Here is a 26,534-nt window from a genome sequence, read left to right on the forward strand (position 1 = left end):
CAGATACTTCTTAAATATGTATGCTACTACACTGAATTATGGAATGACATAACACTAGTTTACAAACACGAACATTAATTTAGGAAACTTTAATCTTCTTTGCTGAAGTTTGATTTTCCTTTGAGTTCCTTTGTTGTTGTTGATGTGTGTGTGTGTGTATGTATGTATGTGTGTGTGTGTGTGTGTGAATGTTATATGTCTTATTGGAACATTCATTTCAAACATTGTCTTTGAGCTTTTGCTTCATAAATCTTAGAATCTTTTTTGTTCCTGTGGTTAATTTGGTCTAGGATTTGGTTTCACTCATTGCTATATACCCCCCCCCACACACACACACAGAGCCCTGTGCCCAAATGGAATCACAGGGTGCTCTACGCCTGATTGCTCACCCTGAGAGAAGAGCATTGCCTGCTTTCCCCCAGGGACAGGTTGCTGTCTCTTATAACAAAGGCCAGAGCTGTCTGGGTACTGAAAGATGCTGGCCCCATGATTTCCTCTGCAAGTCGAGCTCTTGGAGAAATCAGAGTATGGTTTTTTGGATATTTGTGTTTTGCCTTTGACTATTACATGGTTTAATGGAATGGGTTGGCCAAGAAAAAGCCTATAAGTGTTTGTTGCTATTCCTAGGTTTGAAAGTCATTTTCAAAAACATAATTTTAAGACACATTAGGCCTGAATAGTTCAGAAACTCAAATGGCTCTAGGAAATTAGGTGACTGTCCCTGTATGAAGCAATGCATTTTATTTTTTAGAAAGCCAGTTGAATATTAACAACAGGACAGTTTACATACAGGACTGTGCACTTACTGTCTGCCAGTCAATACTCTACATGATTGTTGCATTATCCCAGGAAACAGTTACTATGCTTACAGCATCCATTGAATGTACATTTCAAGCAACCTAAGATACACAGAGAGGTTAACCAACTTACCCCCCCAGGTGACCCAGGTAGAAAATAGCAGCGCTGACATTCCAAACCTGCAGGTTCACTCCACAACCTGTGCTCTTAAGCCCTGGGCACGTTTTCAAGTACATATGTTTTCATGTATCATGAAAAAGTAGAGGATTTGGAAGCAGGGTTTACTACATCTTTTTGACATGACCCACTGAAAGACATAGTTTGCATTGCACACAAGCACATATGCACAAATAAAACAGAAAGCCACACAAAACACAACTCACCTCTACCGTGAAGGATGTTCTGACTTTGCCTTTCTGTTTCACCTCGTTTCTAAAGAATGCTAGTTGACTTCAAAACCTTAGAACTGATTTCAAGACCCATTATAAGTCACAACTTGAAGATAAAGACCTACTAACTCAATTGGGCATGATGGTACATATTCATAAGACGCACACTCAGGAGGCTGAGGAAAGATGATTGTGAGTTTGAGTTCAGCCTGGGCTATACAGGGAGATTCCGTGTTAAAAAACAAAAAGGCAAAGAGGCCAGGACTGAGACACAGCTGTAATTCTAGCTACTCAGGAGGCTAAGAGCTAAGGATTGAAGCCAGACTGGCCAGAAAAGTCTATGAGATCTCCAACTAACCAGCAAATGGCTGGAAGTGCAAGTGTGGCTCCAGTGGTAAAGTACCAGCTTGAACTAAGAAGCTAAGCAAGGATGCGAGGCCCTGAGTTCAAACTCCAGTATCAGCACACACACACACACACACACACACACACACACACACACACACACACACAGATCCTAAAAGCCCTGTACATCCTGGATGTTAGTTCACTATTCAAGAGATCCTTGGTCCCATTATTCGTTGAATGACTTATCAGCTTCTTCTCTCCCCCCACCCCCCACCCCCGCCCCACCCCAGTTCCCAACACTGTTTGTTGACAGATTAAATACATAAACAGGTTGTAATTTTTATTTTTTTTCAGCTCTATGTTTTTAGATGAACATTGCTTATACTATTACACCAGAAGGTCAGGAAACACTCAATGATCATGTTATGAAAATATGTGTGTCATATTGATTTTTTTAATAAAGGAAATTACATTTTCCCAGTGATTTTAGTTCTGATTTTTAACAGCCTGTCTGTGTCTCCTGCTGCTTACACTGGAGTCTGGGCTTGGAGTCTGTTCTTCCTGTGACATCATCATTTGCCTACACTGGCATTCTTCTTCAAGACTGGCTGATTGCATGGGCTTGGCTCCTGCTCTATCTCTAGGAGAGTGGGGGCATGCATGAGAAGCCTGGAGTCTGGTTTAGTCATTCAGTCCTTCTGGCATTTTCTACACGCTGTTTGGTAGCCCTTAAACTATCTTTGGAAGGAGGCACTCTGGATGGTTAAGCTTGATCTTCCTCAGGTAAAGCTCCAGGTCATTCAGAACTTTTCTAAAAGGAAACTCAAGAGGAGCCACAACTGTTGGCAGTGCAGACACACATCTCACCTTCAAAGGATGTCCCGAGCCCTGATGGGTTCAAAGGCAGGGTAGGGGCCAGCCTGGATTATCATTGGCTGCAGGGTAGCTAGAAACTTGGCATGCCAGGTGCTTCTGTGTTAAAGACCATCAACATCAAGAGCATTGGGTTTAAAATATTAGTATTAGAGACAGTTTATGTACTTTATAGGTTTAGCTTAATATTATTGATATGATTATAATATTAATTCTTTGATGCTGCTTGCCTCTTTGCTGGTAAGTTGTTAGAGTTATAGTCCCAGCTCCAATAGTTTCCTTCGGAATGCCCATACAAATGTTCATTCAGAAAATAAGTCTAGGTAGTTCTAAGAGTAAGAGGGTTTTGAGAAGAGGATGGGTCAATATATCCCTACCTACATAGCCTTTGGACATTGTGATTAGTTGGTCTCTTACAAGCCAGGGTGACTAAACTTACTATCTTTAACCATGAGAAAGGCTTTCCAAATATTTTTTTCCTCTATAGGACAAAGGGCTCTCTCCTTCATGCATATGTTTCTTGAAGCACAGAGATAATGTACACTTTGGATGGTTTTAAAGAAACTTCATCTACACTCCTGATGAGGAAATGGCATACTTTTTAGCCCATGGGAAAATCTGGAAGTTAGGTGGTCAAAGACTCCCTGAGCCCACGGCATCTTTCTCTTTAGTCTCTGAAGATGAGAGGAAATGTGCACTCTACATCTCCAGGAATAACTCTGTCTCATTCAACTGTTACCTGGGGTGAGGTTGTACTCTCCCCGAAGAACATCTTGCATCACCAGAAACATGCTGCAGAGACACACTATGGGCAATACGCGTTTGGTGGCTGACTGCCTGGATTGGTGGATATCTTACAAGTCAAACACCCTGGCTTCACTGTGCTGAGATGATGCACTAGGGTTTTTCAGCAGTGGGGAGAACCATGAAGATGGTTTTGTATTAATTCACCAAACGTCACTTTTGCATTTTCTCAGCCCTTCTTTAACAGATACAGGGATGCCAAAACATTTTTAAATGTTCTTTTCTGTCCACAAGTTGATGGCATCAGAAAGCGTCCAGTCATTTGCAAAGTGAAATGAGACAGGCCAAGGCCAAGTAGAGCTGTTTCCACTGTTGGTGGAAAGAGCACTAGGCTGAATCAGAAGATCAAGTTTTATTCTCAGCTCTGCTATTAGCCCTGAGGGTGACTGGACCAGTCCCTTAACCACCCAGCCAAAGAGGTCAGAATAGATAACTTTGGAGGTGATTTTGATGCCAATTCTGTGAGTCTGCAGTTAGTGCTTTGGGAACTGGGGGTTCTCAATTCTGTTTAACGTTTGCAAAGGTATCTGTTTAAACTTTTGCAGGGATACCTCTCTTGCTAAGAAAATGCATACAAAATCAATTTTTGTGTCTGTATCCTGTTTCTTCTCCCAAAGACTCACAGAGCAGTTTACAGAGAAATGAATACCTACCCTAGTTCAAAATTGATTTGGCTACATTTGATACACTCTTCCTTTCTTAGAATATGACTTTTCAGTTATAATAGCCCCAAAGATTGCTTTTCGCACATCCTTCATTTTTATGATTCTTTTCAAAGACTTCTTATGCTGCTCACAGTAAAACTGTCTGTTAGGTTTTCAGCGGGCTCAGAAGTAAGCAAACTAGAAGTGTCTAGTCCTTACCATAAAACAGAGGAGCTAATGTGCTCATGCCATCATGTGAGAAGGGAAAGCCACTCCATTTCCTCTTACACAGATTTTGATTTGGAGACAAGAGAAAGAAGAGATCTTAGTTTTCACCAAGAACCAGAGTCTAAGTTAGAGCTCTGTCCTGAGCTTGGTCTGCAGTTATCACACTGGTCAGAAAACCAATGCCCATGAGAGTGAGGCCAGTATTTGAGAAGCAGATGCTGGCTAAGAGTGGCTGGTCCTGTCTGTACCAGAAGAGACTGAAAGCTGGGACCATGTGCTTGAGTGGTCCAGACTTCAGGACCCAGGGACTGCTACTTACTGGGACCAAGGGTCCTGAGAGAAATGGCATTCTCTAGAGGAAAGGAACAGACAACATTACTGTCACTCATATATTTTAAGTACCTTTAGAAAGGCCATAGGAGTGTGGGTTTTCCAGAAAAACAGAACCATCAGGAAGGCATATGTATGTGTATGTGTGTATGTGTGTTCTATCTGTCTGTCTGTCTGTGATCTTTGCCCCAGCTTGAAGTCTTTCAGCTAGAGGGAAAAATGTATTGGATTCAGCCTTTTGTTCTATTCAGATCACTGATCATGTGATAAGGCCCACCACATTGGGGAGGGCAGTCTGCTTACTTAATATATAGAGTCTAATGTTTATCTCATTCAGAAACAACTCACAGATACACTCAGGATAAGGTTTAACCAATATATAGGTACCTGTGGCCCAGGCAAGGTGACACATAAAATTAGCCATCACAAAGACTGTCTCTTGCATGATTGCTGGCTGCCCTTTGAATTGAATGTAGGAAGAGCTTCCAGGGGATGCCTCATGCTGACAGCTGATTGAAATGGAAGCTTCCCCACCTCCAGCTCCTCCCAAGAACAAATGTGTTAAAAATCATTCTGTGCACTCTTGTCTCTTCTGCAGGCTGTGGCTACTTCCCAAGCACCAACAGAATTTGAAGAGTTAGAAGGAAATAGGTTGAGACTATAAGAATACAGGTTATTGAACCAGATGCTGGTAGCTCACACCTGTAATCCTAACTGCTTTGGGAGACTGAGAATAGAAGGATCACAATTTGAAACCAGCAAGGGCATACCCATTGCTGGGTACACGGGCACACAACTACCCTCATAAGCCATGTGGGAGGCTGAAATTGTGAGGATTATGGTTCTAGGCCAGCCCTAGACAGAAAAATCCACAAGACTCCATCTCGGTGTAGGGAAGATATGCCCATTGTTGCTTGTCTGTCATCCCAGCAATGAAAGGGAGCCAAAAAAAAAAAAAAAAGGTGGATCACAGTCTGTAATTATACTGAGACAAGAAGTGAGACCCTATCTGAAAAAATAACCAGTAAAAAGCAGAACTGAAGATGTGGCTAGGTGATAGACTACAATACCTTCTTGGCAAATCAAAGTCCTGAATTTAAACCCTAGTACCAAAATTAGAAGAACAACAACAAAAACAAAAACCAAATAACAGATTCTTAGAATAGGATTATTTGAACGGGTCTGCACACAAATTATTTTCCACTCTTTTCCCTAATAACTATACCAGCCTACTCCTTAATTGATACATTACTGGCTAGGGCTGATCTTCATCATTATAAAAGAATACTATCAGAAGAGCTCTACAGAAAACTACCCAGGTAGGGAACTGATGATCTACAAGGAGTTAATTTGAAAAGTGGGATATAAACTCTGGTAGGCTTAGAAAATGTCTATCTTTCTTGTTAGCAACATATCCAAGATGATGAGTATTTCCTTCTCATGCCTCCTGGCTTCTCAGCTTCCGTAGTCTGTGCCAGAGGCTGGAGCCATGGGCAGCAACATTCCAGACATCCATCCCTGGGCATGGAAACATAGTCAAGTTAACTATGGTTCAAAGTAGAGGACAGGAACGGAAGTATTTTTTAAAAGGAAGGAAGAAAATAACCCAGGGAAATAGTTGTGTGCTGAGTGTGGCTTAGTATGTGTAAAGCCCTCACTTCAATCCCAGCATAAAAATATAAATCAATAAGAATGATGAAGAAACAAGTACAGAAAAGAAATTTTGTCTCTCTAATATTGTAATTTTAATGGAGCGCTTGTCATGTATTTATTAGACAGGAGTTACTTTCTTGATGGCTGCAGTCATTTTCCTTATGGGTCTTCAGCCTCCCTTGAATTATCTGTCCTCTGTGAGAAAGAACAGAGCAAGGATGGGATGTGCGACAGGCGAGGGACCTTGGAAGTCAGCAGGTCTAGTGGTTAGCAGGGGTGACTGGCTAAAACGTATATATGCTGGAGAAAAGCTCCACCATACACCTTTTCCTTGATTGGTGACAAAGCAAAAGAACTAAGTTGTTTCAGGTTGCAGACTGGAAGAAGGTTGTAGAAAATTAAGGTGTACAGCTTACTCAGGTTGGGAAAGGAGAGGAAGCTGAAAGGGTGTTAAAGAGACAGCATCATTGTGCTACAGGAGAGTACCTCACATCTCTTTTGTCTGTGGAATGTGTAAGTTTCTGGGACTATCATGATACTTGCCTAATGGCTCCACAAGAATAGTTAGTGTGCAGCTCCGTCTATCGTTAATCTAAACACCCACCCATCCATCCATCCAGCTATCTATCCGTCCATCACCCATCCATCCATTCATACATAAATCCACCCAACTATCAGTCTACCCATCCACCTATCCATACATCCATTCACTCATTCATCCACCTGTCCATCTATCTATCCACCCATCCATGCATGCATGCATCCATCCTTCATGAATACATCTGTGAAATGGCCTCCATGAACTTACCCATAATATTCAGAAGGTGAAGAAAAAACAATTGTCTTCTACTGTAGGAATTCATAGCCCAATGGGCTACACCTGATGTATCAATGGTAATGGCTACTTAGAGAGAAGAGAGCTCAGGGGATGATGGGAAAGAGGCCTCCTATTTGGATTCTGAAGGGGAAGAGAGGCATTTGTGGAAGTGGTGCTATTTTAGATGAATCCTGAAGGAGGACTTACCTTATGGAGAACTTCCTCCCCTCAGTAGCAGGACTTGTCTTCCTTTTTCAGTGAAAGAGAAGTCCTGTTGTCCTGTCCCTGGCACTTTTGGTCCAAGCTCTGCCTCTCCTAGCCAATGAAATCTGCACTGAAATATTTGTGCTCTTGGCTTTGTTGGTGGTGAAGTTGGAATGTTCTAGGGTGTGTGAAATAATACTGTATCTGCCATTTATCTTAGAAAACCCTTGGCACAAGAACAGTGTATTCAAGATACTTTTTCTTCTCTCTATCAATGCAGGATTTGATGACCTTCATGTATGTGCTGACCCTGGTGTTCCAGAGAATGGATTCAGGACCCCCAGCACAGGGGATTTCTTCGAAAGCTCTGTAACACGATTTCACTGCCAAGACGGATTCAGGCTGAAGGGCTCTACAAAGAGATTGTGTATGAAACATCTTAATGGAACCCTAGGCTGGGTCCCAAGTGATAGACCCATCTGTGTGCAAGAAGGTAAAGTGTTTACTTCTCCAAGAAAGCCACTCAAGTGGCTCAGCTGCAGGATTGCCTTGGGGTTGATCTCTGTTTCTGACTTTACCAGCATGAATACATTGAGGACTAGGGTAGGGGACAAGTTAATCTCAGCATTAAGAGAAACAGTCTTCCCTCTGTATGTCAATTATAATCTAATTTATCTCCATTTTTGTCAAGGCAAGAGAGCAACTCAGATAACATTAGGGCTATTTGTTATTAGGCTGCCAGCTCAGCACTCATTCTCATGTCGTCCAATAAAAAGTGCAGTAAATATATTGTGAAGAAACTCTATTTAGTGAAACAAAAGACAAGTGTTACTCAGAGGATTAAATCAAGTCCTTCTGAGCTCTGTATTAGGTGTGATTCATTTAAGGAAAGAAAGCAGGACTGATTTGCATGGTAGACATTTATTCCTAGCAATTACACCTAAATCTATTGGTGGTAACTAGATATTCAATTACTTCTGAAAATCACCTTAAATACACACACACACACACACACACACACACACACACACGTATACACACATATATGTAGACATATTTAAAGTTTTAAATAATGTATTGAATTGAACTAATTGGACTGCCAAGTGGTTGTTGATTATGCATCTCAGAGGATCAACAAAGCTGAAGTTGGTGTAGTCATTAATCAAGAATTAATTCTAGCCCCCAGTTTTATGAAGCCTAGAACTTCTATGTTGTTGAGCTCATTAGGAATGAGTTCCAGGATCTCTTGATACCATTATTGAGTTTATTTGGGGAGGGAGCTTTTATGATACTGGTATGTAAGTGAAAGTTGTGATTCTGTGCATGTTTCTTTTATGATACTTTTAAATAATTTAATCTGAAGAGCAGTTTTTAAAAAATATCTATTATGGTCTTCCTCGTGGAAATTGTAAAGGATGGGTAGGATGATGTGTTGTTCTTAAAGTACCTCTAATCTTTACTTTTGCTTTTGTTTTTAAGATGAGGATGTGTATTATATGTATCATATATATGTATATTGTAAGTATGTATCACATGCCCTATAGACATAGAGAGAAAAGGAGATAAAGATAGGTAAAAATATAGCCAAATTTAATGTTTTAAAAATAAGTTTATTTTCTCCTCTTGCAAGCAGTCCATGCAAGCTGTGCTTTTCATGAGAACCTACTTAGTTAAACTTTATTTGGTTCATGAATGTAAACTTTGCTGCCAAAGGGAAGTCATATGACACCCGGTACTTAAAACACAGACAAGCTCAGGGACATCAGAGAACAAAGAAAACCCAAAATAGGCTTCCTGAATATTGCCCAGAGATGAAAGCTTCTGTTATTTTACTATTGCAGGAAAAACCAGTTTGTCACATTTTAGCTGAGCTTCCTTCCAGCTCCACATGCCATGTAGTAATTCCTGAGAAAGGAGTAAGATTTTCTGTTGTTCAGGTCGGTATGCATAGTTCCTGATGCTTAGCCCACCCATGCTGGTAGGAGCTTGATGAAGAGAGCACCCTCAAACAAGACAGTCTGATGTTTTCAAAGGAGGGTCCAGGTCTGTGTTCCAGTCATGGTACTGGGCTCTCATCATTTTGGAAATCTGGAAGACTGTTGCCAGCCTTAAGCACAATGATGTACAATTTCATTCTAATCTTAACAGTGATATTGTATGGTCTTTGAAAGATCTGCATAAAGACATTGTTCTTGTGTCCCAGATGGAGGGAAAGCAGTTTTAATGTCCCAGGCTGTGTTCATTTATTCTCTCCGGTTTATGAGGAGGTTGATGGGGGCACCCAGGAAGACTCGTCTTTCTGATTTAGCCCTTGCTCAAGATTTATGCTGGGAGAATAATAGCAAGGGCAGCTGAATTACTTTGTTTCCCTTGCTGGGTATCTCTTAGAAAGCCAATGAATTTTGGTAGGGGCAGTAATGATAATAATAATTTATCACATTTTTATAGGTTATTAAAAGTACCCCCAAGGTCACTGTATCATTTAACACTCTACAAGCTGAGATTCATAGTTCTCACTTCCTAGCTAGTAAACTGAGGCTCAGAGGGGTCCACTCACTTTGTTAAGATCACAGAGCTGATGAAGAAGCAGCAGAAATACAACAGCAGCAAAACAACTACTACTACTACTACAACAAAAACTGGGTTTATCCAGGCCAGCCCTGGGGAAAATGAAGTGCTTTCTGTTTCAAATCTCCATCTTTCAGGGGTCAGAGAGAGTGTGAAGAGCTTGTATGTGACCCAGAATGTTACAATGAGACAATGGAGAGAGAAAAGTCTTGGCTGGACAGGAACTTCCTCTGAGTCCCACTTCCTCCCTCTCCTCTGAATCTAGATCTCTTGGGACAGCATCTACATTTTTCTTTGTAGATAAAGCAATAATTCATATGAAGTGAGGAGAGGAAGGGCAGTTAGGAGAATGTCCATGTATAAAGGATGGGTTCTTAAAAGATTAGGTATGTGCTTAAAAAAAAAAAAAGAAGAAGTTCTCAGTGTATCACCCTGAAGCCCAGTTCTCTTCCTCCAAGACAACCAACTTAATAAGTTGTTGTTCTGGACAGTTCTGAGCTCTCATAGTTACACTACAAATACCACCTTCCCCCACCCCAGCACTAAACCCCCACCTCTGTCCTCTACCAAGGTTGTTTCCCAACCTTCTTTGTGCCATAGAAGCCCCATTCTAATCAGACACAGAGCACATTGTTGCAACAAATGACCTGGGTCAGGGTCAGGTTCAGGGCTGAAGGTGTTACTGTTGGGGAGGGTGGAGGGGGGGGGGACATCTGAGCTTACGATGCTGCCCCAGGTAGGCAGAGAACCACAAAGAGGAAGAGTGCAAGGAGTGATTTTCTAGTGAAGTGAAAGAACACCGTGGCACATGAGGGAGACAGCTGGGATGAGGACTCGCTGTTGTGAAACTTAAGCATTTTTATTATTCAGTAGGGCAGGTTTCTAGGTGGCCTGAAATTGGAGCCCTCCTCTGGGACCCTTGCCTAATAGTTTGGTGTAGCTCAGTGTCTGCCTGGTGTAGGAAGTATAGGCACATGCTTTTGAGAAAGTGCAAGCAGGTGCCTATGCATTAGAGCCTCTTGTCCCTTCCAGGTTTGGCACTGCCATTGGTCCTTATACCCCTCAAGGCATAGATATGACCCTGGGCTCATAGAGAATTTAGGGGTATTATCTAACCTGCAGGTCTGTGGCGTAGGTCACTGGTATTTTGTGATTCCATCTCTCCAGTAAAGTAATGGAATCTTTGTCAGGGGCTTTTCCACAGTTCTGCTCAATTTTACTGAGCCCTAGGCTGCCAGAGAGACCCATGAAGTCATAACCCCAGCCTTCATTCTGATTTGATTTAGTTTTTATTTGGCAGATAGAGAAACTGAGTCTCAAAGAAGACCCTTCCCTGAATTAAATGAAGTAGTGACTGGCAGATGTGTTGTAGCCCCAGGGCTTGTCTCTGTTCCTAGGCTTTACGCTGTGGACCAGTTCTGTCTGAGACATTCATATGCATTACAGTGCTTGTAGCAGTGAAGTGCTCTACAGAAGCATTTGCCTGACTCTTTGCACAGTGTTAGGTATAAGTTTCTCTTGGGTCCTCTCTTATTCTTCACTGCATTCTGCAGCACATGCCATCTGTCTTCTCTTTACCTTTCCCATATAACTTGTTCATCCCAGGCAAACTCACTTTTAGTTTGGACTTACAGAAACAAATTCCCCTGAAGTTTGCATTCTGAGAAATGAGATTGTGTCTTTGTGATCCCAGGCATGAGTGAACACATTTGTGGTCCAGAGAACAAGGGAAGTGTGATGGAGAGGAGACCTGGAATTGGCACAGAACTAGGAATCCACCCTGTGGGCACTGACCTACTAAATACATTGGCCAAGGCTAAGAAATGGTATCAGTGTTTTGCTGATTCACACTTTGCTCTGTACAACTTCAAGAAGTAGTGTAAGCCACATGGGTATACACCTGTAATCCTAGCACTCTGGAGACAAAGGCAGGAGGATGATGAATTCTAAGCCAGCCTGGGCTACATAGGAAGACAGTCTCAAAAGTAAGAAAAGCACATTCTAACATTAATTAAAGATGACTTTCAAAGTATTTCAAGAGATTAAAATAAAACCTATCAATTCAAGGACCTGTATTTGGGACAGATAGAGGAGAAAAAAAATCAACCTGTATCTTGACAAGTTTATTGATTGTCCATATTAATATAAGTATTTCCTAGCTTAACACTTTGTGTTACAGCTGAGCTACTGAGTACATTTCAACCCTTCTATATTGATTATCCTAACTAGGCAGAAGTTTCCTTCCTTCCTTCCTTTCTTCCTTCCTTCCTTCCTTCCTTCCTTCCTTCCTTCCTTTCTTCCTTCCTTCCTTCCTTCCTTCCTTCCTTCCTTCCTTCCTTCCTTCCTTCCTTCCTTCTTTCCTTCCTTCCTTCCTTCCTTTCTCTCTCTCTCTCTCTTTCTTTCTTTCTCTCTCTCTTTTTCTTTCTTTCTTTCTCTTTCTTTCTTTCTTTCTTTCTTTCTTTCTTTCTTTCTTTCTTTCTTTCTTTCTTTCTTTCTTTCTTTCTTTCTTTCTTTCTTTCCTGCAGATAGATCCCTAAATAATTTATCATACTGCATTCCTACATGGATTAAAGAGTCTTCTTTAGACCATTGGACAATATTGAATAGCATCCAAGTCCCTCTTCCCTTTGGATTCTCATTTCTGGAAAGAGTGTTTAAGCTAGTTTTAAAAAAAGCAGCTCCATCTAGAAGAAACTGGGAGGATTCAGAGTGCTTCTTGAACACTGTTGGGTGTAGACAACAGACTCCATGTGTTAGAAACACAGTGTTTCCTTTCTGAGTGTCCTTTTATGGAATGGGTGCTTTGGGATGTAGAAGGAGTCAAAGGCAGAGCTGCTTCTGACTTAAATTTTTATGAAATGGGTTCTTAATATTTGAGGACTTTCTCACCCAGCTCTTCTCTGCAAAGTAGAGAGAAACATTTCTCTTTCTTTCCACTCCTTCCTTGGAGCAGCCACTGTTCTGCACACAGCCACTCATCATTGATCCCCCCATTTCAAGTCAATTTCAGATAAAACCATATGAAGAAAATAAAGTACTTCCATGGCACTGGAGTCACCCAGTTCTGGCAGACAGCTGGTTTAGGTGAAAGTACGCAGATAGCTTACATCCCTGGGATTCTTCTCCTAATCCCAGCATAATACTATGAAGAGACCTTCCATGCCCCTCTGAAGAACATCGCTTGTTTTAAAATGAATTGCCTGAGCAGAAACGGTTTTCAGAAAATTCTTGACTGTAGTTGGCCAGCCAACTCCTTTGAGCTGGAGAGGAGCCAGGTAGGAAATAGCATTGTTTACCCCCACACATAGGATAGATCTTGAAAATGCTGCCTGCACAGGCTATCCGTGAATACCACCAGCAGAGCCAGAGCCTTGTGCCTGAAAACCTGAGTATGACTTGCAGCACTGTGCAAAGAGCAAGATAGAGAAGGTGGGACCCAGGCCCATGGCCCGAAGGAAACATGAGATGACTTCATAAGATTTGTTTCTTCACCAAAAGAGCAGCCTTCTCCACCTTTCAGTACCGTGGCAGGGAGAAATCCTTCAACCTAGGAGGAAGATGGAATTTCAGATTTGCATGCTGTTATACTGTCTGTGTGATGACCAGATCTGTACCTCACTAGCCATGCTATTTATCACCTGCGTGTGGACAGTTCTCTTCTACAGAGGATGAAACGGGAAGCCTAGTAGACTAGCAACTCCTTTTTTCTTTTGATCTTCTTTAGTCATTTGGCCAGGGGTCCATGCAACCCATCTGTCTCTGCCTTCTTGGAAGTTCTCCATAGTCTCAAGTGATCTAGTGATAATTAGTGGCCCCTAAGTGGTGTCCCATGAATAGTCATAGTGAGCAGCTTCAGGAGTTGTTAGTCTTTCCTGCCTCCACTTGGGTTCCAAGAACAGCTGACTTTTGCCATTTTTCATTAGTCACATATAAGGAAAGCACCTGTATGTTGCTTCCTTCCCTACTTCTGATTAGCTTAGTACCCCCCATTGCTTAGTACTAGTTTTGCCTTGGTCATAGTTAGTAATGTTGGTACAGCTGAGTCTGAGTTATCTGCAGGGCACTATGAATTGAGTTGTCATTGCCACATCATGCGCTTTGGGGATGCTGACAGAGGAACTCAGCATCAGTTGAATGAGAAGGAGAAGCAGCTAGGCAGCATCCAAACCTGCCCTGTCCTTGTCAGCCACTAAAGGCAAAGCTTCCTCAGTGCCTCTGTATCCTGCCCATCTGTAGTTTATGTCCCTGTCATATCACCTCTGCTTTCCTTTCCGCAATAAGACTATTACTAGAAGGGGGTGGGGGTCCATTGTATGCACTGTGTACCTGTTGTACACTGTCTTTTTAAATTACTACAGTAACTCCACAAAGAAAGGTCTAAGACCTTATTTTACAACTAAGAATGTGGAAGTTTAGAAAGGCTGGATTCCCCATGGAAGCCTAAGTAGTGACAGAATTGGGATTCAAGACAACCTCATTTATGCCTTCCAGGATGTTCATCTCACCTGACAAGGATGGTTTTACCCAGAGGAGAAGAACCACCTGTGGAGAGGAGGGAGGTGACACATATAATAAGGGTCCAGGTCCAGACCCCCTTGGGAAAGAACCTGATTTATTATATGCCAGGGATGAAAATACATATTCAGACCTCCTGCTAGAGGTGGAACTAAGGAATCTTCATTTGTTAAAACTCCCAGGTTATCTCAAACATAAAAAGAACTGAGTGAGACCCACTTATTCAGGAATGTAGTTTGATGTGGCTCTGCAAGGGAGTAGAGAAATGATGCTCTCTAGTGTTCAGCAGAGCCTCTTGGAGACCATTTATTCTTACCACCAAATGAACATCCATTTGTCACTTTACAACAGAACAAAGGAAGTGTACATATTTAAGTGGTAACATAAGGTACACAGTAAGCAAGCTTGGAATTGGACCAGTGTTCTGACTTCCAGACCAGGACCGGTATTGTACAGCCTCAGCTGTAAGAATCACCTGGAGTGCCAAGTACTCATTTCAACGGTGGTTTCAGTTGTTCTGGAAGGTGGGAGCCAAGGTATGGGTGTTTATAAAAGCACCCAAGGCAATTCTAATATGCACATAGGGACCCCTTCCATTTGTGCTTCGTGTCCCCAGATCCCTGTTACTGGTTGCCTGGTATAGTTGAAAAGGGCATAGTACTCAGGAAGAAATGCCCCGGCCACGCCCCCATCTCCCTGTGTCTCCAGGCTTAACCCTTCTTTGTCCCAGTTCCCTACAGAATGCAAATGAGAAAAAAAAAAAAAAAACCACATTCATCATGTGCTATTTCTAAAGCACTTACTAAAATATTTTGGCTCCCATAAACCTGACCAGGATTGCTATAAAAAAATGAATAATTTGATGTTAAAAAGGTCTTTTGAATTTCCTAGTGAGAAAGGTGCAATGTGAGTTTAAGATTATTATTACATTATAAATGTTTAATTAAAAGATCCAACTTGACTCATAAGCTAAAGCTGGCAGCAAAGTTGGCAGCTAGTTCCTTTCTTCATTGAAACTGTGGGGCGCAGGCATTTTTCAAAAGCGGGGGAATCTTACTCTTGTTTTACAGTTACTCATATATTAAGGTGAAATGTCTTCCAGCTCCAGAAGCTCTGCCAAAACAGATGGGTGCTTTAAAAATATTTTATTTAACATCCTTTTCTTCTCATGTGCATTTTCTATCATCTGAAACGTCTTTCTTGTTGCTTATACAGGAGTTATCAAAAACAACAGCCTCTACGGGGAAGGGCAGGTATTTGCATGGCCTCATTTTTCCATCTTCTAACGGGAGAAAAAGCAGAGAGGTGTCTCTACCTGTCCCCAGAGCCACTGCCATTTCTTACTTAGGCTGCGATCCACAGAACTCCCTGCTTTCCTCTACTCCTCCCTTGTAGCTTCAGAGTGAGTTTGGCTTTTGCTCTTAAACAGACTACTTTAACTTAAATATGATCATGACTTGAAAGGGGAGGAGATACAGAGGAAATAAGGTCAGGTCAGACAGGAGCAGATCTCACAAAGAAAGTAATGGAAGTGATCAGTTATCCTATGGGAAGATGACAACTGGACTGCCCCAGGCAAGGGCTCTCAAGCTTGTGGAGGAGCCCTCAAATGTGGAGGGAAAGTACTAACCAGGGCAGCGTTGCCTTAGCCATACGTCTCTTTGATGTCGCGTGAGTACTGGGATCCTGCCCTTGTCTGCTTGGGGATCCTGGTGGTGGAAACGGCTTTAAGTCACAGAATTATTAGGCAAGCAGGGAACAAGGATGACAACATGGGCACATGTTCAGAGATTTGTGGGATCATATGTAAAGGTCACACTATGATTGGTGGCAACCTTGAACTCCCTGCTGATGGTAGAAAATCCCCAGAAAGCTGTTTGCCCAAGCTCACAATTGAAACAACCCCGAATTAGGCTGACTGCTTATGAACATATGGGCTAGCCCCAAGGATGTCCTTCCAAACCCATGTGGGTGGGAATAATCTTCTCTCTTGCCTGTCGAGCACAGCTCGGGGTTGATCATGGCTCCCTCAGTCAGCTCTTGTAGTCCGATTAGATACTGAGCCAGGCTTTCTTAGAACCTACACTCAGTCTGCAAGAGCTAGAGGCCTTAGTGGACAGAGTTGAAGCTAATGAACATTAGAATTCAGGTTGGAATGGAATTATGCTTGGCTTTCTTGGTCCTATAAGATGGGCTACAAATTCGATTTGGGGCCAGCAATTTTGCTTTTTAATTGCTATCTTCAGTTGTCAGTGACTAGAATAACCTGGTATATCTCACCAGACGGTGTTGTCTCTGAGATTGACTTGATGGGAATTGTCTGAAGGCTGCAAGAAAAATAGCACATTTCCAAGCACCATGCTCAAAGCTTTCTATGCACTCAGATCTACATTCCACAGGCATCTGCAGGTGATCCTGCTGCAGAGTGTCTGGGATACTTGTCTTGGATGTTCCACAAATAAAACATTAAGATGGGGGAGGGTGGCAGCAGAAGCTCTATAAGCCATGAGCCAGGGAAAATGGATGTGAAATTGGTTCTTGTTTTATTTTGGTACCAGCACTGGGGTTTGAACTCAGGGCCTAGGCACTGCCCTTGAGCTTTTTTGCTCCAAGCTGGTGCTCTACCACTTGAACTACAGCTTTGCTTTTAGATTTTTGTTGGTTAATTGGAGACAAGAGTCTCACAGACTTTCCCCTCCAGGCTGGCTTCAAACTAGGATCTCACATCTCAGCCTTCTGAATAGATAGGGTTACAGGTGGGAGCCCACGGGGCCCAGCTACTTTATCTGTGTTGTGAGATCACCTCTGGCCATGCAGTGCTTCCTGTGATCTCCTTATTTAAATGAAGGCTACTCAATGTTTCTTTAAAGATAAGGTCATTTAAATTGTGTTTATTAGGAGAAAAGCAAGAATTCAGAATCCAGGAACACTTGTCATTCAGAAGTTAAGATGCCATCTGGAAAATGTTCAAATAATTAAGGTTTTATGCTTTGGGCAATTTTAGCACTGCCCCCCGTGTTTAGTCATTCTGATCCCCAAAATTCCCTAACGTACTTTTCTGCTTGTTCGACCCAGTGGCTCCAGTTGAGAAGAGAAAGAAGGCTGCATGTCCAGTGAATTTTCTTGCTCTTCTTTCTGGGTGCATTATGCTGTTGTTTTCACCCTTTTTGAAATGAATAAAGTAGAATACTTACATAGACATTAAATTTATTATAAATACTGGAAGCATAATAGAATATTATACACAGAAGACTGTTTAATATACTATAATGTGCTTTAATATAAAATATACTTTAATATTATTTAGTATTGTTAATATAATGCATATAGAGAAAAGTATATAAAACTGACTAGCCCAATGAGCTTAAATAACACCAACATCACTGTCATCCAGGTGAAGCAAAATAGTATATTGCTGGTGTCCCAGAAAGCTGATCCCACTACTTCCTTCGATTTCCCTCTAATAGGCTGCGATCACTATTTCATGATTGCAGTCACCCAGTCCAGAAACATGCATTCCTAAACATGTCACTCCTTCACATTTCATTTGCCTTTGTCTTATCTTGTAGTATATGGAATTATAAAGATTATATCTAATTTCTTTTACATCATGTTTAAATCCATGTACATAAATCACATACAGCTGCATTTTGTTCATTTTGCCTACTGCATGGCATTCTAATATACGATGGACATTCTATCACTTAAACATTCTGATGTTTAATAGACAGGTGTTTTCTAATTGACTTTGTTAACCATAATTTTGTTGCAGTCGTGCTGAAAACCCATTGGTGAATCATAGGCTCACATTTCTGTTGGCTCTGCTAAGGTATCGAATATGCATATGTCTTATGTTCATAGGTGCTGCTAGCTTTCTGAAGTGGCTGCACTGATTTACACTTACCCCACCAGCAGAGCATACTCCTGGACAGCACTTGGCGTTGCTAATATCTTAGCTATCTGATAGATAGGCAATTGCCTGGCTGGTTGGTTTGTGTTGCTATTTTTTGAGACGGGAACTTGTCTTGGCTAATGTATACCAAGAACTGATGATCCAATTGCCTCTACACCTTCCTCTCTTCTGCCACCCCAGTTCTGGGATTCCAGGCCTGGGTTACCACTTCCAGCATCTACCAGTTGCACTGCACATTTCTCTGATGAATAAGGAGGCTGAGTACTTTTTTATCTTCTTATTGGACAGCTTGATATTCTCTCTTTGAAACTGATTAATTCACTTGCCCATTTATCTATTAGTTGTCTTTTCCATGTTGACTTATTTATTTATTTATTTATTTGTTTGCTTTTTTATTGCTGGTCCTGGGGCTTGAACTAAGGTGCTGGGTACTTCAACCCTCAGCTTCCTGAGTAGCTAGGATTACAAGCATGAGACACCAGTACTTAGCCCTTGTTGATTTTTAGATGTTATGTATAATAGCTACAAGTGTTTGTTGGTTATGGGTGCTGACCATTGTTCTTTTGTTATGGTTTTACTCCCTTGACATCAGATGAGATATTTTCATATAATCAAATGTATTGGTCATTTCTTTTAAATCCTGGAAATGTGGTGGTTTTTAAATGTATTTTCTTGTTTAAAAAAATGCTTTCCTAAAAAAATTTTTTACTTCTTTCCTGCCAGACATTGATGGCTCATGTCTGTAATTCTAGCTATTCAAGAGGCTAGGATCTGAGGATCATGGTTTGAAGTCATCCCAGTCAGGCAAGTCTTATCTCCAGTTAACCACCAAAAGCTGGAAGTGGAGGGGTGACTCAAATGGTAGAGCACCAGCTTTGAGCAGAAAAGGCTAAGAGACAATGTCCAGGCCCTGAGTTCAAGCCCCAGTAAAAAGATTTTCCTATTATGAGATGACGAAGACATGCTCTTATATGATCTTCTCAGAACTCCACTCTTTTACCTTTCCCCTTGAGACCTCAACCATCACATAGGGAATTGGTTTGTGTATGAACATGATCTAGCACTAGTCATAGAAAAGACTCTTCCCACTATACTGCAGGACATCCAGCACATCCTGATTCAGGACTCTGTTCTGTTGTATTGATCTATCTGTTTGTGTTTTCTTTAATATATCATTTTGAATTCAGTAGCTCTCTAGTAAGTCCTGAATTCTGGCAGAACAAGTTTTTCCTTTTCCTCTGTGTCTTCAAGACTGATCTCTTCTTGATATTTTTGTATTTCTATCTAAATTTTAAAAACAGCATGCCAATTATCAAAATGTGAAATTTTAATATAACCATGTTGGATTTGTAGTTCATTTTGAGGAAAGTATGCCTTTATAATATTTACAACATTGAGTTTTCCAATCAGAGAACATGGATTTTTCTTTTCTTTTTTTCTTTTCTTTCTTTTTTTTTTTCTGTCAGTCATGGGGCTTGAACTCTGGGCTTGGAAGCTGTCCCTGTGCTCTTCAGCTCAGGGATACATATATGTGTACATATATATGGCCCAGTATGTATTTTCAAGTATATTTATATTTTAGGTCTAACGTCCACCTAGGAGAGAACACATGAACCTTTGTCTTTCTGAGCCTGCAAACAACAACAACAATATTATGCTTTCTGATGGATGTGTAAAATTCCATGTGTGGGCTGGGAAGGTGGCTCAGTGGTAGAGTGCTTGCCTTGCATGCATGAGGCCCTGGGTTCAATTCCTCAGCACCACATAAAGCAGAAAAAGCTGGAAGTGATGCTGTGGCTCTAGTGGTAGAGCGCTAGACTTGAGCTGAAGAGCTGAGGGACAGCACCCAGGCCAAGAGTTCAGGCTCCACAACTGGCAAATAAATAAATTCCATGTGTGTGTACACACGTGTGTGAATGCACACACACACACACATACGTTTTCTTGATTGCTCATTGGTTGTGGGGCATCAAGGCTATTTCCATAACTTGGCTAGTGTAAATAGTGCTGCAATAAACATGAGTATGTAGGTGCCTGGGATTTATTTTTAAGGACTAAATTCTACATATGACGGAGTATGTGATATGTATCTTTTCTCAGTCTGGTTTAATGTACTTAACACGATGATCTTCTATTCCATCCATTTTCCTGGGAATGACAAGATTTCATTCTTTATAACCAAGTAAAACTCCATTGTGTGTTTGTATCACATTTTCTTTACTTCCTCATCAATTGATGGGCACATAGATAGATTGCATATTTTGGTTATTGTGAATGGTGCTGCTATAAACGTGAATGTGTGGGCATTTCCATTGTATGTTGACTTAGATCCCTTATATACCTAGATGTGATATAGCAGGATCATATGATAGTTCTGTCTTTAGGGTTTTAAGGAGCCTCCATACTGATTTCCATAGTGGCTGGACTAATTGACATTCCTAACAACAGTGCGTAAGAGTCCATTTCTTCCAGTAGTACTGTCGGACTCACAGAACTCAGAAAAGCCATTATGCACATGATTTAGGTCAGCTCCTTCATGGCCCATGCTTACTCTCCAGTAGCTCCCTACCACACTTATTTAAAACCCCAATTCCCTGCCTAATCTATCAGCCCAACTGGTGTGGCCTTTCCCTTCCCCTCTTTGTCACTGTATTCCCAACACATGGACCTTTAGTGTTTCTCAGGATACCAAGTTCTTTCCTGGCCTTTGTACCAACTGTTCTGCTACCTGAAATTTTCTTCTCCCAGCTCCACGTATAATTGGATCCTTGTTGTCACTGATGTCTCAGCTCAACAAATGTCATTTCCTCAGGGACCCATTTCCTGGCTGCCCAATTAAGTGAGTCTCTTTGTCTGTACCTGTTCTATACCCTTGTCATTTTTTTCAGCTCATTTGATTCTTAATTTTTTTCTAGTAGCAGTCTCCCTCCATGCAAGTGCTATACGAGTAGGAATCTTGACTTTTTCTGTCTTAGCAGCTTGAACGTACTGGGCCTAGAGTAAGTGCTCAATAATTCACTGAATGGATGAACAAGTAGCTGCCTGAATAAATAAGCTTTACAAATTCTGGTTTAAATGAAATTAAATCAAATTATTTACAGAAAGACCTTTAGAGCCTTTAATATATTAATGTGGACTGTGATTCTTTGAGTGTTATATCATGTATTAATGTTCCTGGGACCAGTTTGGGGCTGTATTAATGCTGAAATGTGGCATTTTTAAGAAATCAAATTTGTTTTCACATATAACTCACATCTTAAAGACATATGCAGCCAGCATATAGCACACATTCTTGAAAATCTCTTTTTATGCATATTATGCCTGCTATATCCCTTAGGAACCTGTTCTCTGCTAACTAGCCTGATATATTAATTTGTACTTGGATATAAATGTATAAAACTGCCTTAGGATCTTTTGCTCCTTTAATATGTCATTATAGCGAATCTCCATTGTTACTAGGAGCAAGGCACAAAAAATGACAGTGGTGTGCTGGCATAAAATGACTCCCAGAATCGAAGGTTTTGATATCCCTCAAGTTGCATCCTGCAAGCACCTATTTATGTCCCATATTCCCAGGTTCTAATTGTTGACTGGATTCCCCATGATAGAATCCAATATTGATAAATAATTTTTATAGTCCTTGGTAATACTATGTTTAAAGTGGCTTTAAAAAATTCTGACTGAATGAATTTATGCTATAGAAAATGGTGTTACAGGGGCTGGGAAGATGGCTTAGTGGTAGAGTGCTTGACTTGTATGCATGAGGTCTTAGGTTCAATTTCTCAGCACCACATAGCAGAAAAAGCTGGAAGTAGAACTGTGGCTCAAGTGGTAGAGCACTAGCCTTGAGCTGAAGAGCTGGGGGACAGCACCCATGCCCAGAGTTCAGGTTCCACAAAGAAAGAAAGAAAGAAAGAAAGGAAGAAAGGAAGAAAGGAAGAAAGGAAGAAAGGAAGAAAGGAAGAAAGGAAGGAAGGAAGGAAGGAAGGAAGGAAGGAAGAAGGAAAGAAAGAAGGAAAGAAAGAAAGAAAGAAGGAAAGAAAGAAAGAGAGGAAGAAAGAAGGGGAAGAAAGAAGAGGAAGAAAGAAGGGGAAGAAAGAAAGAAGGGGAAGGAAGGAAGAAAAGAAAAGAAAATGGTGTTATAAACATCTTAAACTTAATAATGGTTCTACTTATTGTCTTTTGACCTTATAGTAATGTGAAAGTGATATATACACATCCAGTAGAAACTATACTTCAGATTTTGAATTTTGTTCCTTCCTGGGCTAGAGATTTGTGCTATAGTACTCTCTTTCAGTGCTGGACAGTATCATTGAGCCTCAATCCCATCAGCCACATGAGGGGAAATGGTGGATATCATGGCATATTTACTAATAAGTTAAGGTGTTCCATATGTTAGGTGTATTTAATGCATTTTTAACTTATGATGGATTTATCTGAGTGTTGCCAGAAGGTTCCCTGGAACCCCCACCACCAACGATCTTCCAACTGACATAGAATAAGGAAGGCTGTGAGATTATAAACAGGCTCAAACAGATCTTTCAGAAACCAATCTTTCAGAAACCAACCATATCACCATGAAAACTTCTATGCAAAGCATCCACATGGATGAAGATTTCACATTTATTTTCAGAAACCAAAGGTAACTGGATTATTTTGTTCCATAGAACTAAGGTCCATGGGCATTCCCCATCACAGACAGCTCATTCGGGCACATACCTATTCCAGATGGCTTCTTCTGCCTTCATGGGTGGTGGGGAAGTTAAATGCTAGACACTGGCCATAAAAACTCAGAGAGACCAAATGATCCTTTCTTTTGTTTAGATGTAGGCTTTGTTAGAACCTGTCTGTGGTTTTTTTTTTCCTTACTTTTTTTTTTTTTTTTTTTGTCATGGGACTTGAACTCTGGGTCTGGGCACTGCCCTTGAGCTCTTTAGCTCCAGGGAAGCACTCTGCCACTTGAGCCACAGTGCCACTTCCAGTTTTCTTGTGGTTAATTGGAAATAAGAGTCTTGAGGACTTTCCTGCTCAGGCTGGCTTTGAAGTGTGATCCTCAGATCTCAGCCTGAGTAGTTAGGATGACAGGCATGAGCCATCAGCGCCCAGCTGTTTTCCTTACTTTTAGGGCATATTCCTTCCTGGCATCTCCACTGTGATGGATCTTGAACTCTAACTTCTTAATTGCAAGTTGAAATGTGACTGCTCCACTTGGTGAATTGGCCCTGCATCACTGTCCCTGAAGCATCCACATGGATGTTGTGGATGGAAGTCCATGAGACTTGGGCGGCTGAGAACTCCCTTCAATCCTTGTGATATATGCTCTGAAATAGACTTGACTCCTGCCTGCAGAAACTTGGAGTTCTACTGAGAAGTTCAAAGCATTCTACCTTAACCACCACAGGCTGGGAAGTCAACCTTAGAAACAAGGCATGAGTGTTTTGGCACCTAGCCAGCCCATGTACATTGATCTGTCAAGTCCAAATGGACATTTTATCCATGGACTATTCTTAGTGTTTACCACCTTCTGACTCTTCCAGTTAATTCTTGATCACATTTTAAGTCCATTATGAACATAGTTATTCAGACATACAAATTACCGTCACAGGAACTATGTGAAGCCAAGATTTTTACAGACAGATGCCCTGATAAATGTGTTTTTATTTGCTGTGAATAATGTCTGCTTAGTGCCATTGGAAAAAAAAACCATAATTTACATTTTCCATTAAGAAGAAAGCAGCAATGGTATGCAGAGTTGTCAATTATCTTGTAACTCTAGTCAGGATTATCCTGGGGTTAATTTGTGAGAAATTCAGCTATTTTAGCAGAAAAACTACTGATTAAATGTAAACTGTTTTAACCCCCATTCCAAAAGCAAAAAGGAAAGGAAAACAAAAAACAAGATCACCGTTCTGTATCCCAGACTCTAGCTGGAAATCTAGAGTTCATCAGACAGCTTGATGACAATTTCTTTGGGGAAGCGGGAGAGGTTGGGGCTGTGTGGAAAGCCAGTTAACCAGGCTCTTGAGTACTCTTAGGGCTCTCAGGCAGAAATTCAGATGGCTCCCTTTGCATTTCCTCTTTGACAGGTTTGTGCCTAAGTCTGGAAACAATGTTACAGGGAGTGGATGGCACCAGTCTTGCTCTCAAACTAATGGTGGTAACAAAGTCGTCTCAGGCTTCCAGGCATTTGACTTAAGATGACCCTTACAATGGATAGCCCACACTCCTTCTCTCCAGCTGCCAGGCCCTCCCCTCTCACTTTCTGTTCATCTTTCTCATTGCTGACATCCTGTTTTCTACAGTCAGTCGTATCATTCTCCACTGTTCCTGGTCAGTGTAGCCCAAACCCCATATCCCTGGCATTGTTCCCTTCCTTCAAAGCAACCAAAGCCTGCAGCCACCAGAGCCACCCTGTCATCAGCCATGGCTTCTTTCTTCCTGTCATCCCAGTCAGAGCTTCCAGGGTCTAGTGCCTCAGCACTGATAGACCACACCTGAGAACCACTTAAAGGCCAGGACTCCTACTGATGCTATTTCAACAGTATCATAGGTTCCGTGTAGTGGGGAATGGCTGAGAAATCATTATCTTTAAGACGATTCAGGAATTTATAGGGGGAGTTTCTTGTGATCGACAACATGCTGTCCTTAGAATTTTCCTTTTTTTAAAAAAAAAATTAAGAGTCCATGTCTGAAACCTAATCTACCCATAGGCCAGACTAACAAATATATGTGCATCTAAAATCAGAAACATTAGTGGGGATGGGAGTATAGCTCTGTGGCAGAGCACTTGCTTCGTGGGCCCAAGGCCCTAGGTTCGATCCCCATCTCTGAAAAAAATGCATAAAATCGGAAACACTAAGTAGAGATGTATTCATAAGAAATGGAGAGAGATACATTATGATCAATGTGACTTAGGAGAGGCAGTGAGGGGAGGGGGTGTAGCAAGGACTGGATCCCTACTTAGCTGCAAGGAGCTGCTGCCCTGCCCCCACCCCCACCCCGCATCTGTGCACTCTGCTCTACCCCACTTTTAGAAGGCAGTGCAGCTGGGTGCTCTAAGCCTTTGAGCGATTGATAAGAGTATGTGCTGCTCCATTCATTAGCCATTCAAAAGCACATAAAATAGACAGAAGATGCTGAAAGCAAACACAGCCACAGCTTGACCTCTGCTTGCTAGGGGGTTGGCCAGGTCTAACAGACAGACTGTGTTGTGTTAGGTACCATCCACAACAGTGTATAACCAGATAGATAGTTCAGGTTCAGCCCTGACTCCTATCTTCATTTATTGCCATAATTATTCTTAAGACCAGCTGTACAGAAGTATCATAGGCAGGAAATAAACTTCCCTCTGCATGTCAGTTCTGAGTTGCACCTCTCTATGACTCGATCTGTGTTGCCTATCCCTGACATCTGAGCCTAATGATGGGTAAGATACCTTGCATCAACTTTTTGTATAAGTCAAGGACTGAAAACATGAGCTTTCTTGTGAAGCTGTTAACCATTTTAAATTCCAAAACTAATATATACCTTTAACCTGATTGCAGATTGCCGTATCCCTCAAATTGAAGATGCTGAGATTCATAACAAGACATACAGACATGGAGATAAGTTAATCATCACCTGTCATGAAGGATTCAAGATTCGGTACCCTGACCTGTACAACACGGTTTCATTATGTCGCGATGATGGGTCGTGGGATAATCTGCCCATCTGTCAAGGTACGGGACAGAGCTGCACTTGTCAGCTGTACTATCTGGACTGCATCGTGTCTAGAGCAGCATAATAGAAATGGTGGTGGGAAAATAGAAGAGCATCTATTCCATGTGAGTCCTCCCATATCTTCCTGGGGACTGCCATGTCTCTGCTTGTGGAATCTCCATCTAAATCCCTGTAGTGACTCAGCTTCACACACACACACACACACACACACACACACACACACACACACACACACATTCTGTGCCAGTACTTGGGCTTGAGCTCAGCCCTCAGTTCAGCCCTTGGACTCAGAGCTTAAATTCACAGACTAGGCACTGTCCCTTGGCTTTTCTTTCTTCTCAAAGCTGACACTCTCCCACTTGAGTCACAGCCCCACTTCTGGCTTTTGGGTGGTTAATTGGATGTAAGAGTCTCAGATTTCCTGCCCAGTCTGGCTTCAAACCTGGATCTTCAGATCCAGTTAGGATTACAGTCATGGCTCCATATACCTTCCTTTTTAACATGTTGCTTGTGTTCGTTAGTAAGTGAAAGGTAGTTTTAAGGACTATGCGATATAATCTGGGCTCTGAACACAATGATGAACCATTATATAGCTCATTATGTATGTAATGGCAATAACAGAGTGCTTTCCTTTATTTCAGTGAGAATATAGAAAATCCCATCTGACAGGCACTATTTTCTCTTAAAAAAAAAACTCGCTTTTTTGGGGGGGAGGGGTCGGTTGTGGGGCT

At 41.5% G+C, this 26,534-nt stretch overlaps 1 protein-coding gene across 2 annotated transcripts in view; it reads left to right on the forward strand.

Annotated features, from left to right (window-relative positions):
* The window catches only part of Susd4 (sushi domain containing 4), a 110,671-nt gene that overhangs the window by 54,345 nt on the left and 29,792 nt on the right, over positions 1 to 26,534 (forward strand). For both annotated transcript variants that reach the window (XM_042681877.1, XM_042681878.1), the window contains exons 3-4: positions 7,369 to 7,581; positions 25,629 to 25,802. In XM_042681877.1, coding sequence (XP_042537811.1) covers positions 7,369 to 7,581; positions 25,629 to 25,802 — 387 coding nt within the window. The remainder of the gene's footprint in view (positions 1 to 7,368; positions 7,582 to 25,628; positions 25,803 to 26,534) is intronic.

This window comes from Dipodomys spectabilis, unplaced genomic scaffold (genome assembly GCF_019054845.1).
Source record: "Dipodomys spectabilis isolate Male_0828 unplaced genomic scaffold, ASM1905484v1 ptg000069l, whole genome shotgun sequence".
Lineage (NCBI taxonomy): Eukaryota > Metazoa > Chordata > Mammalia > Rodentia > Heteromyidae > Dipodomys > Dipodomys spectabilis.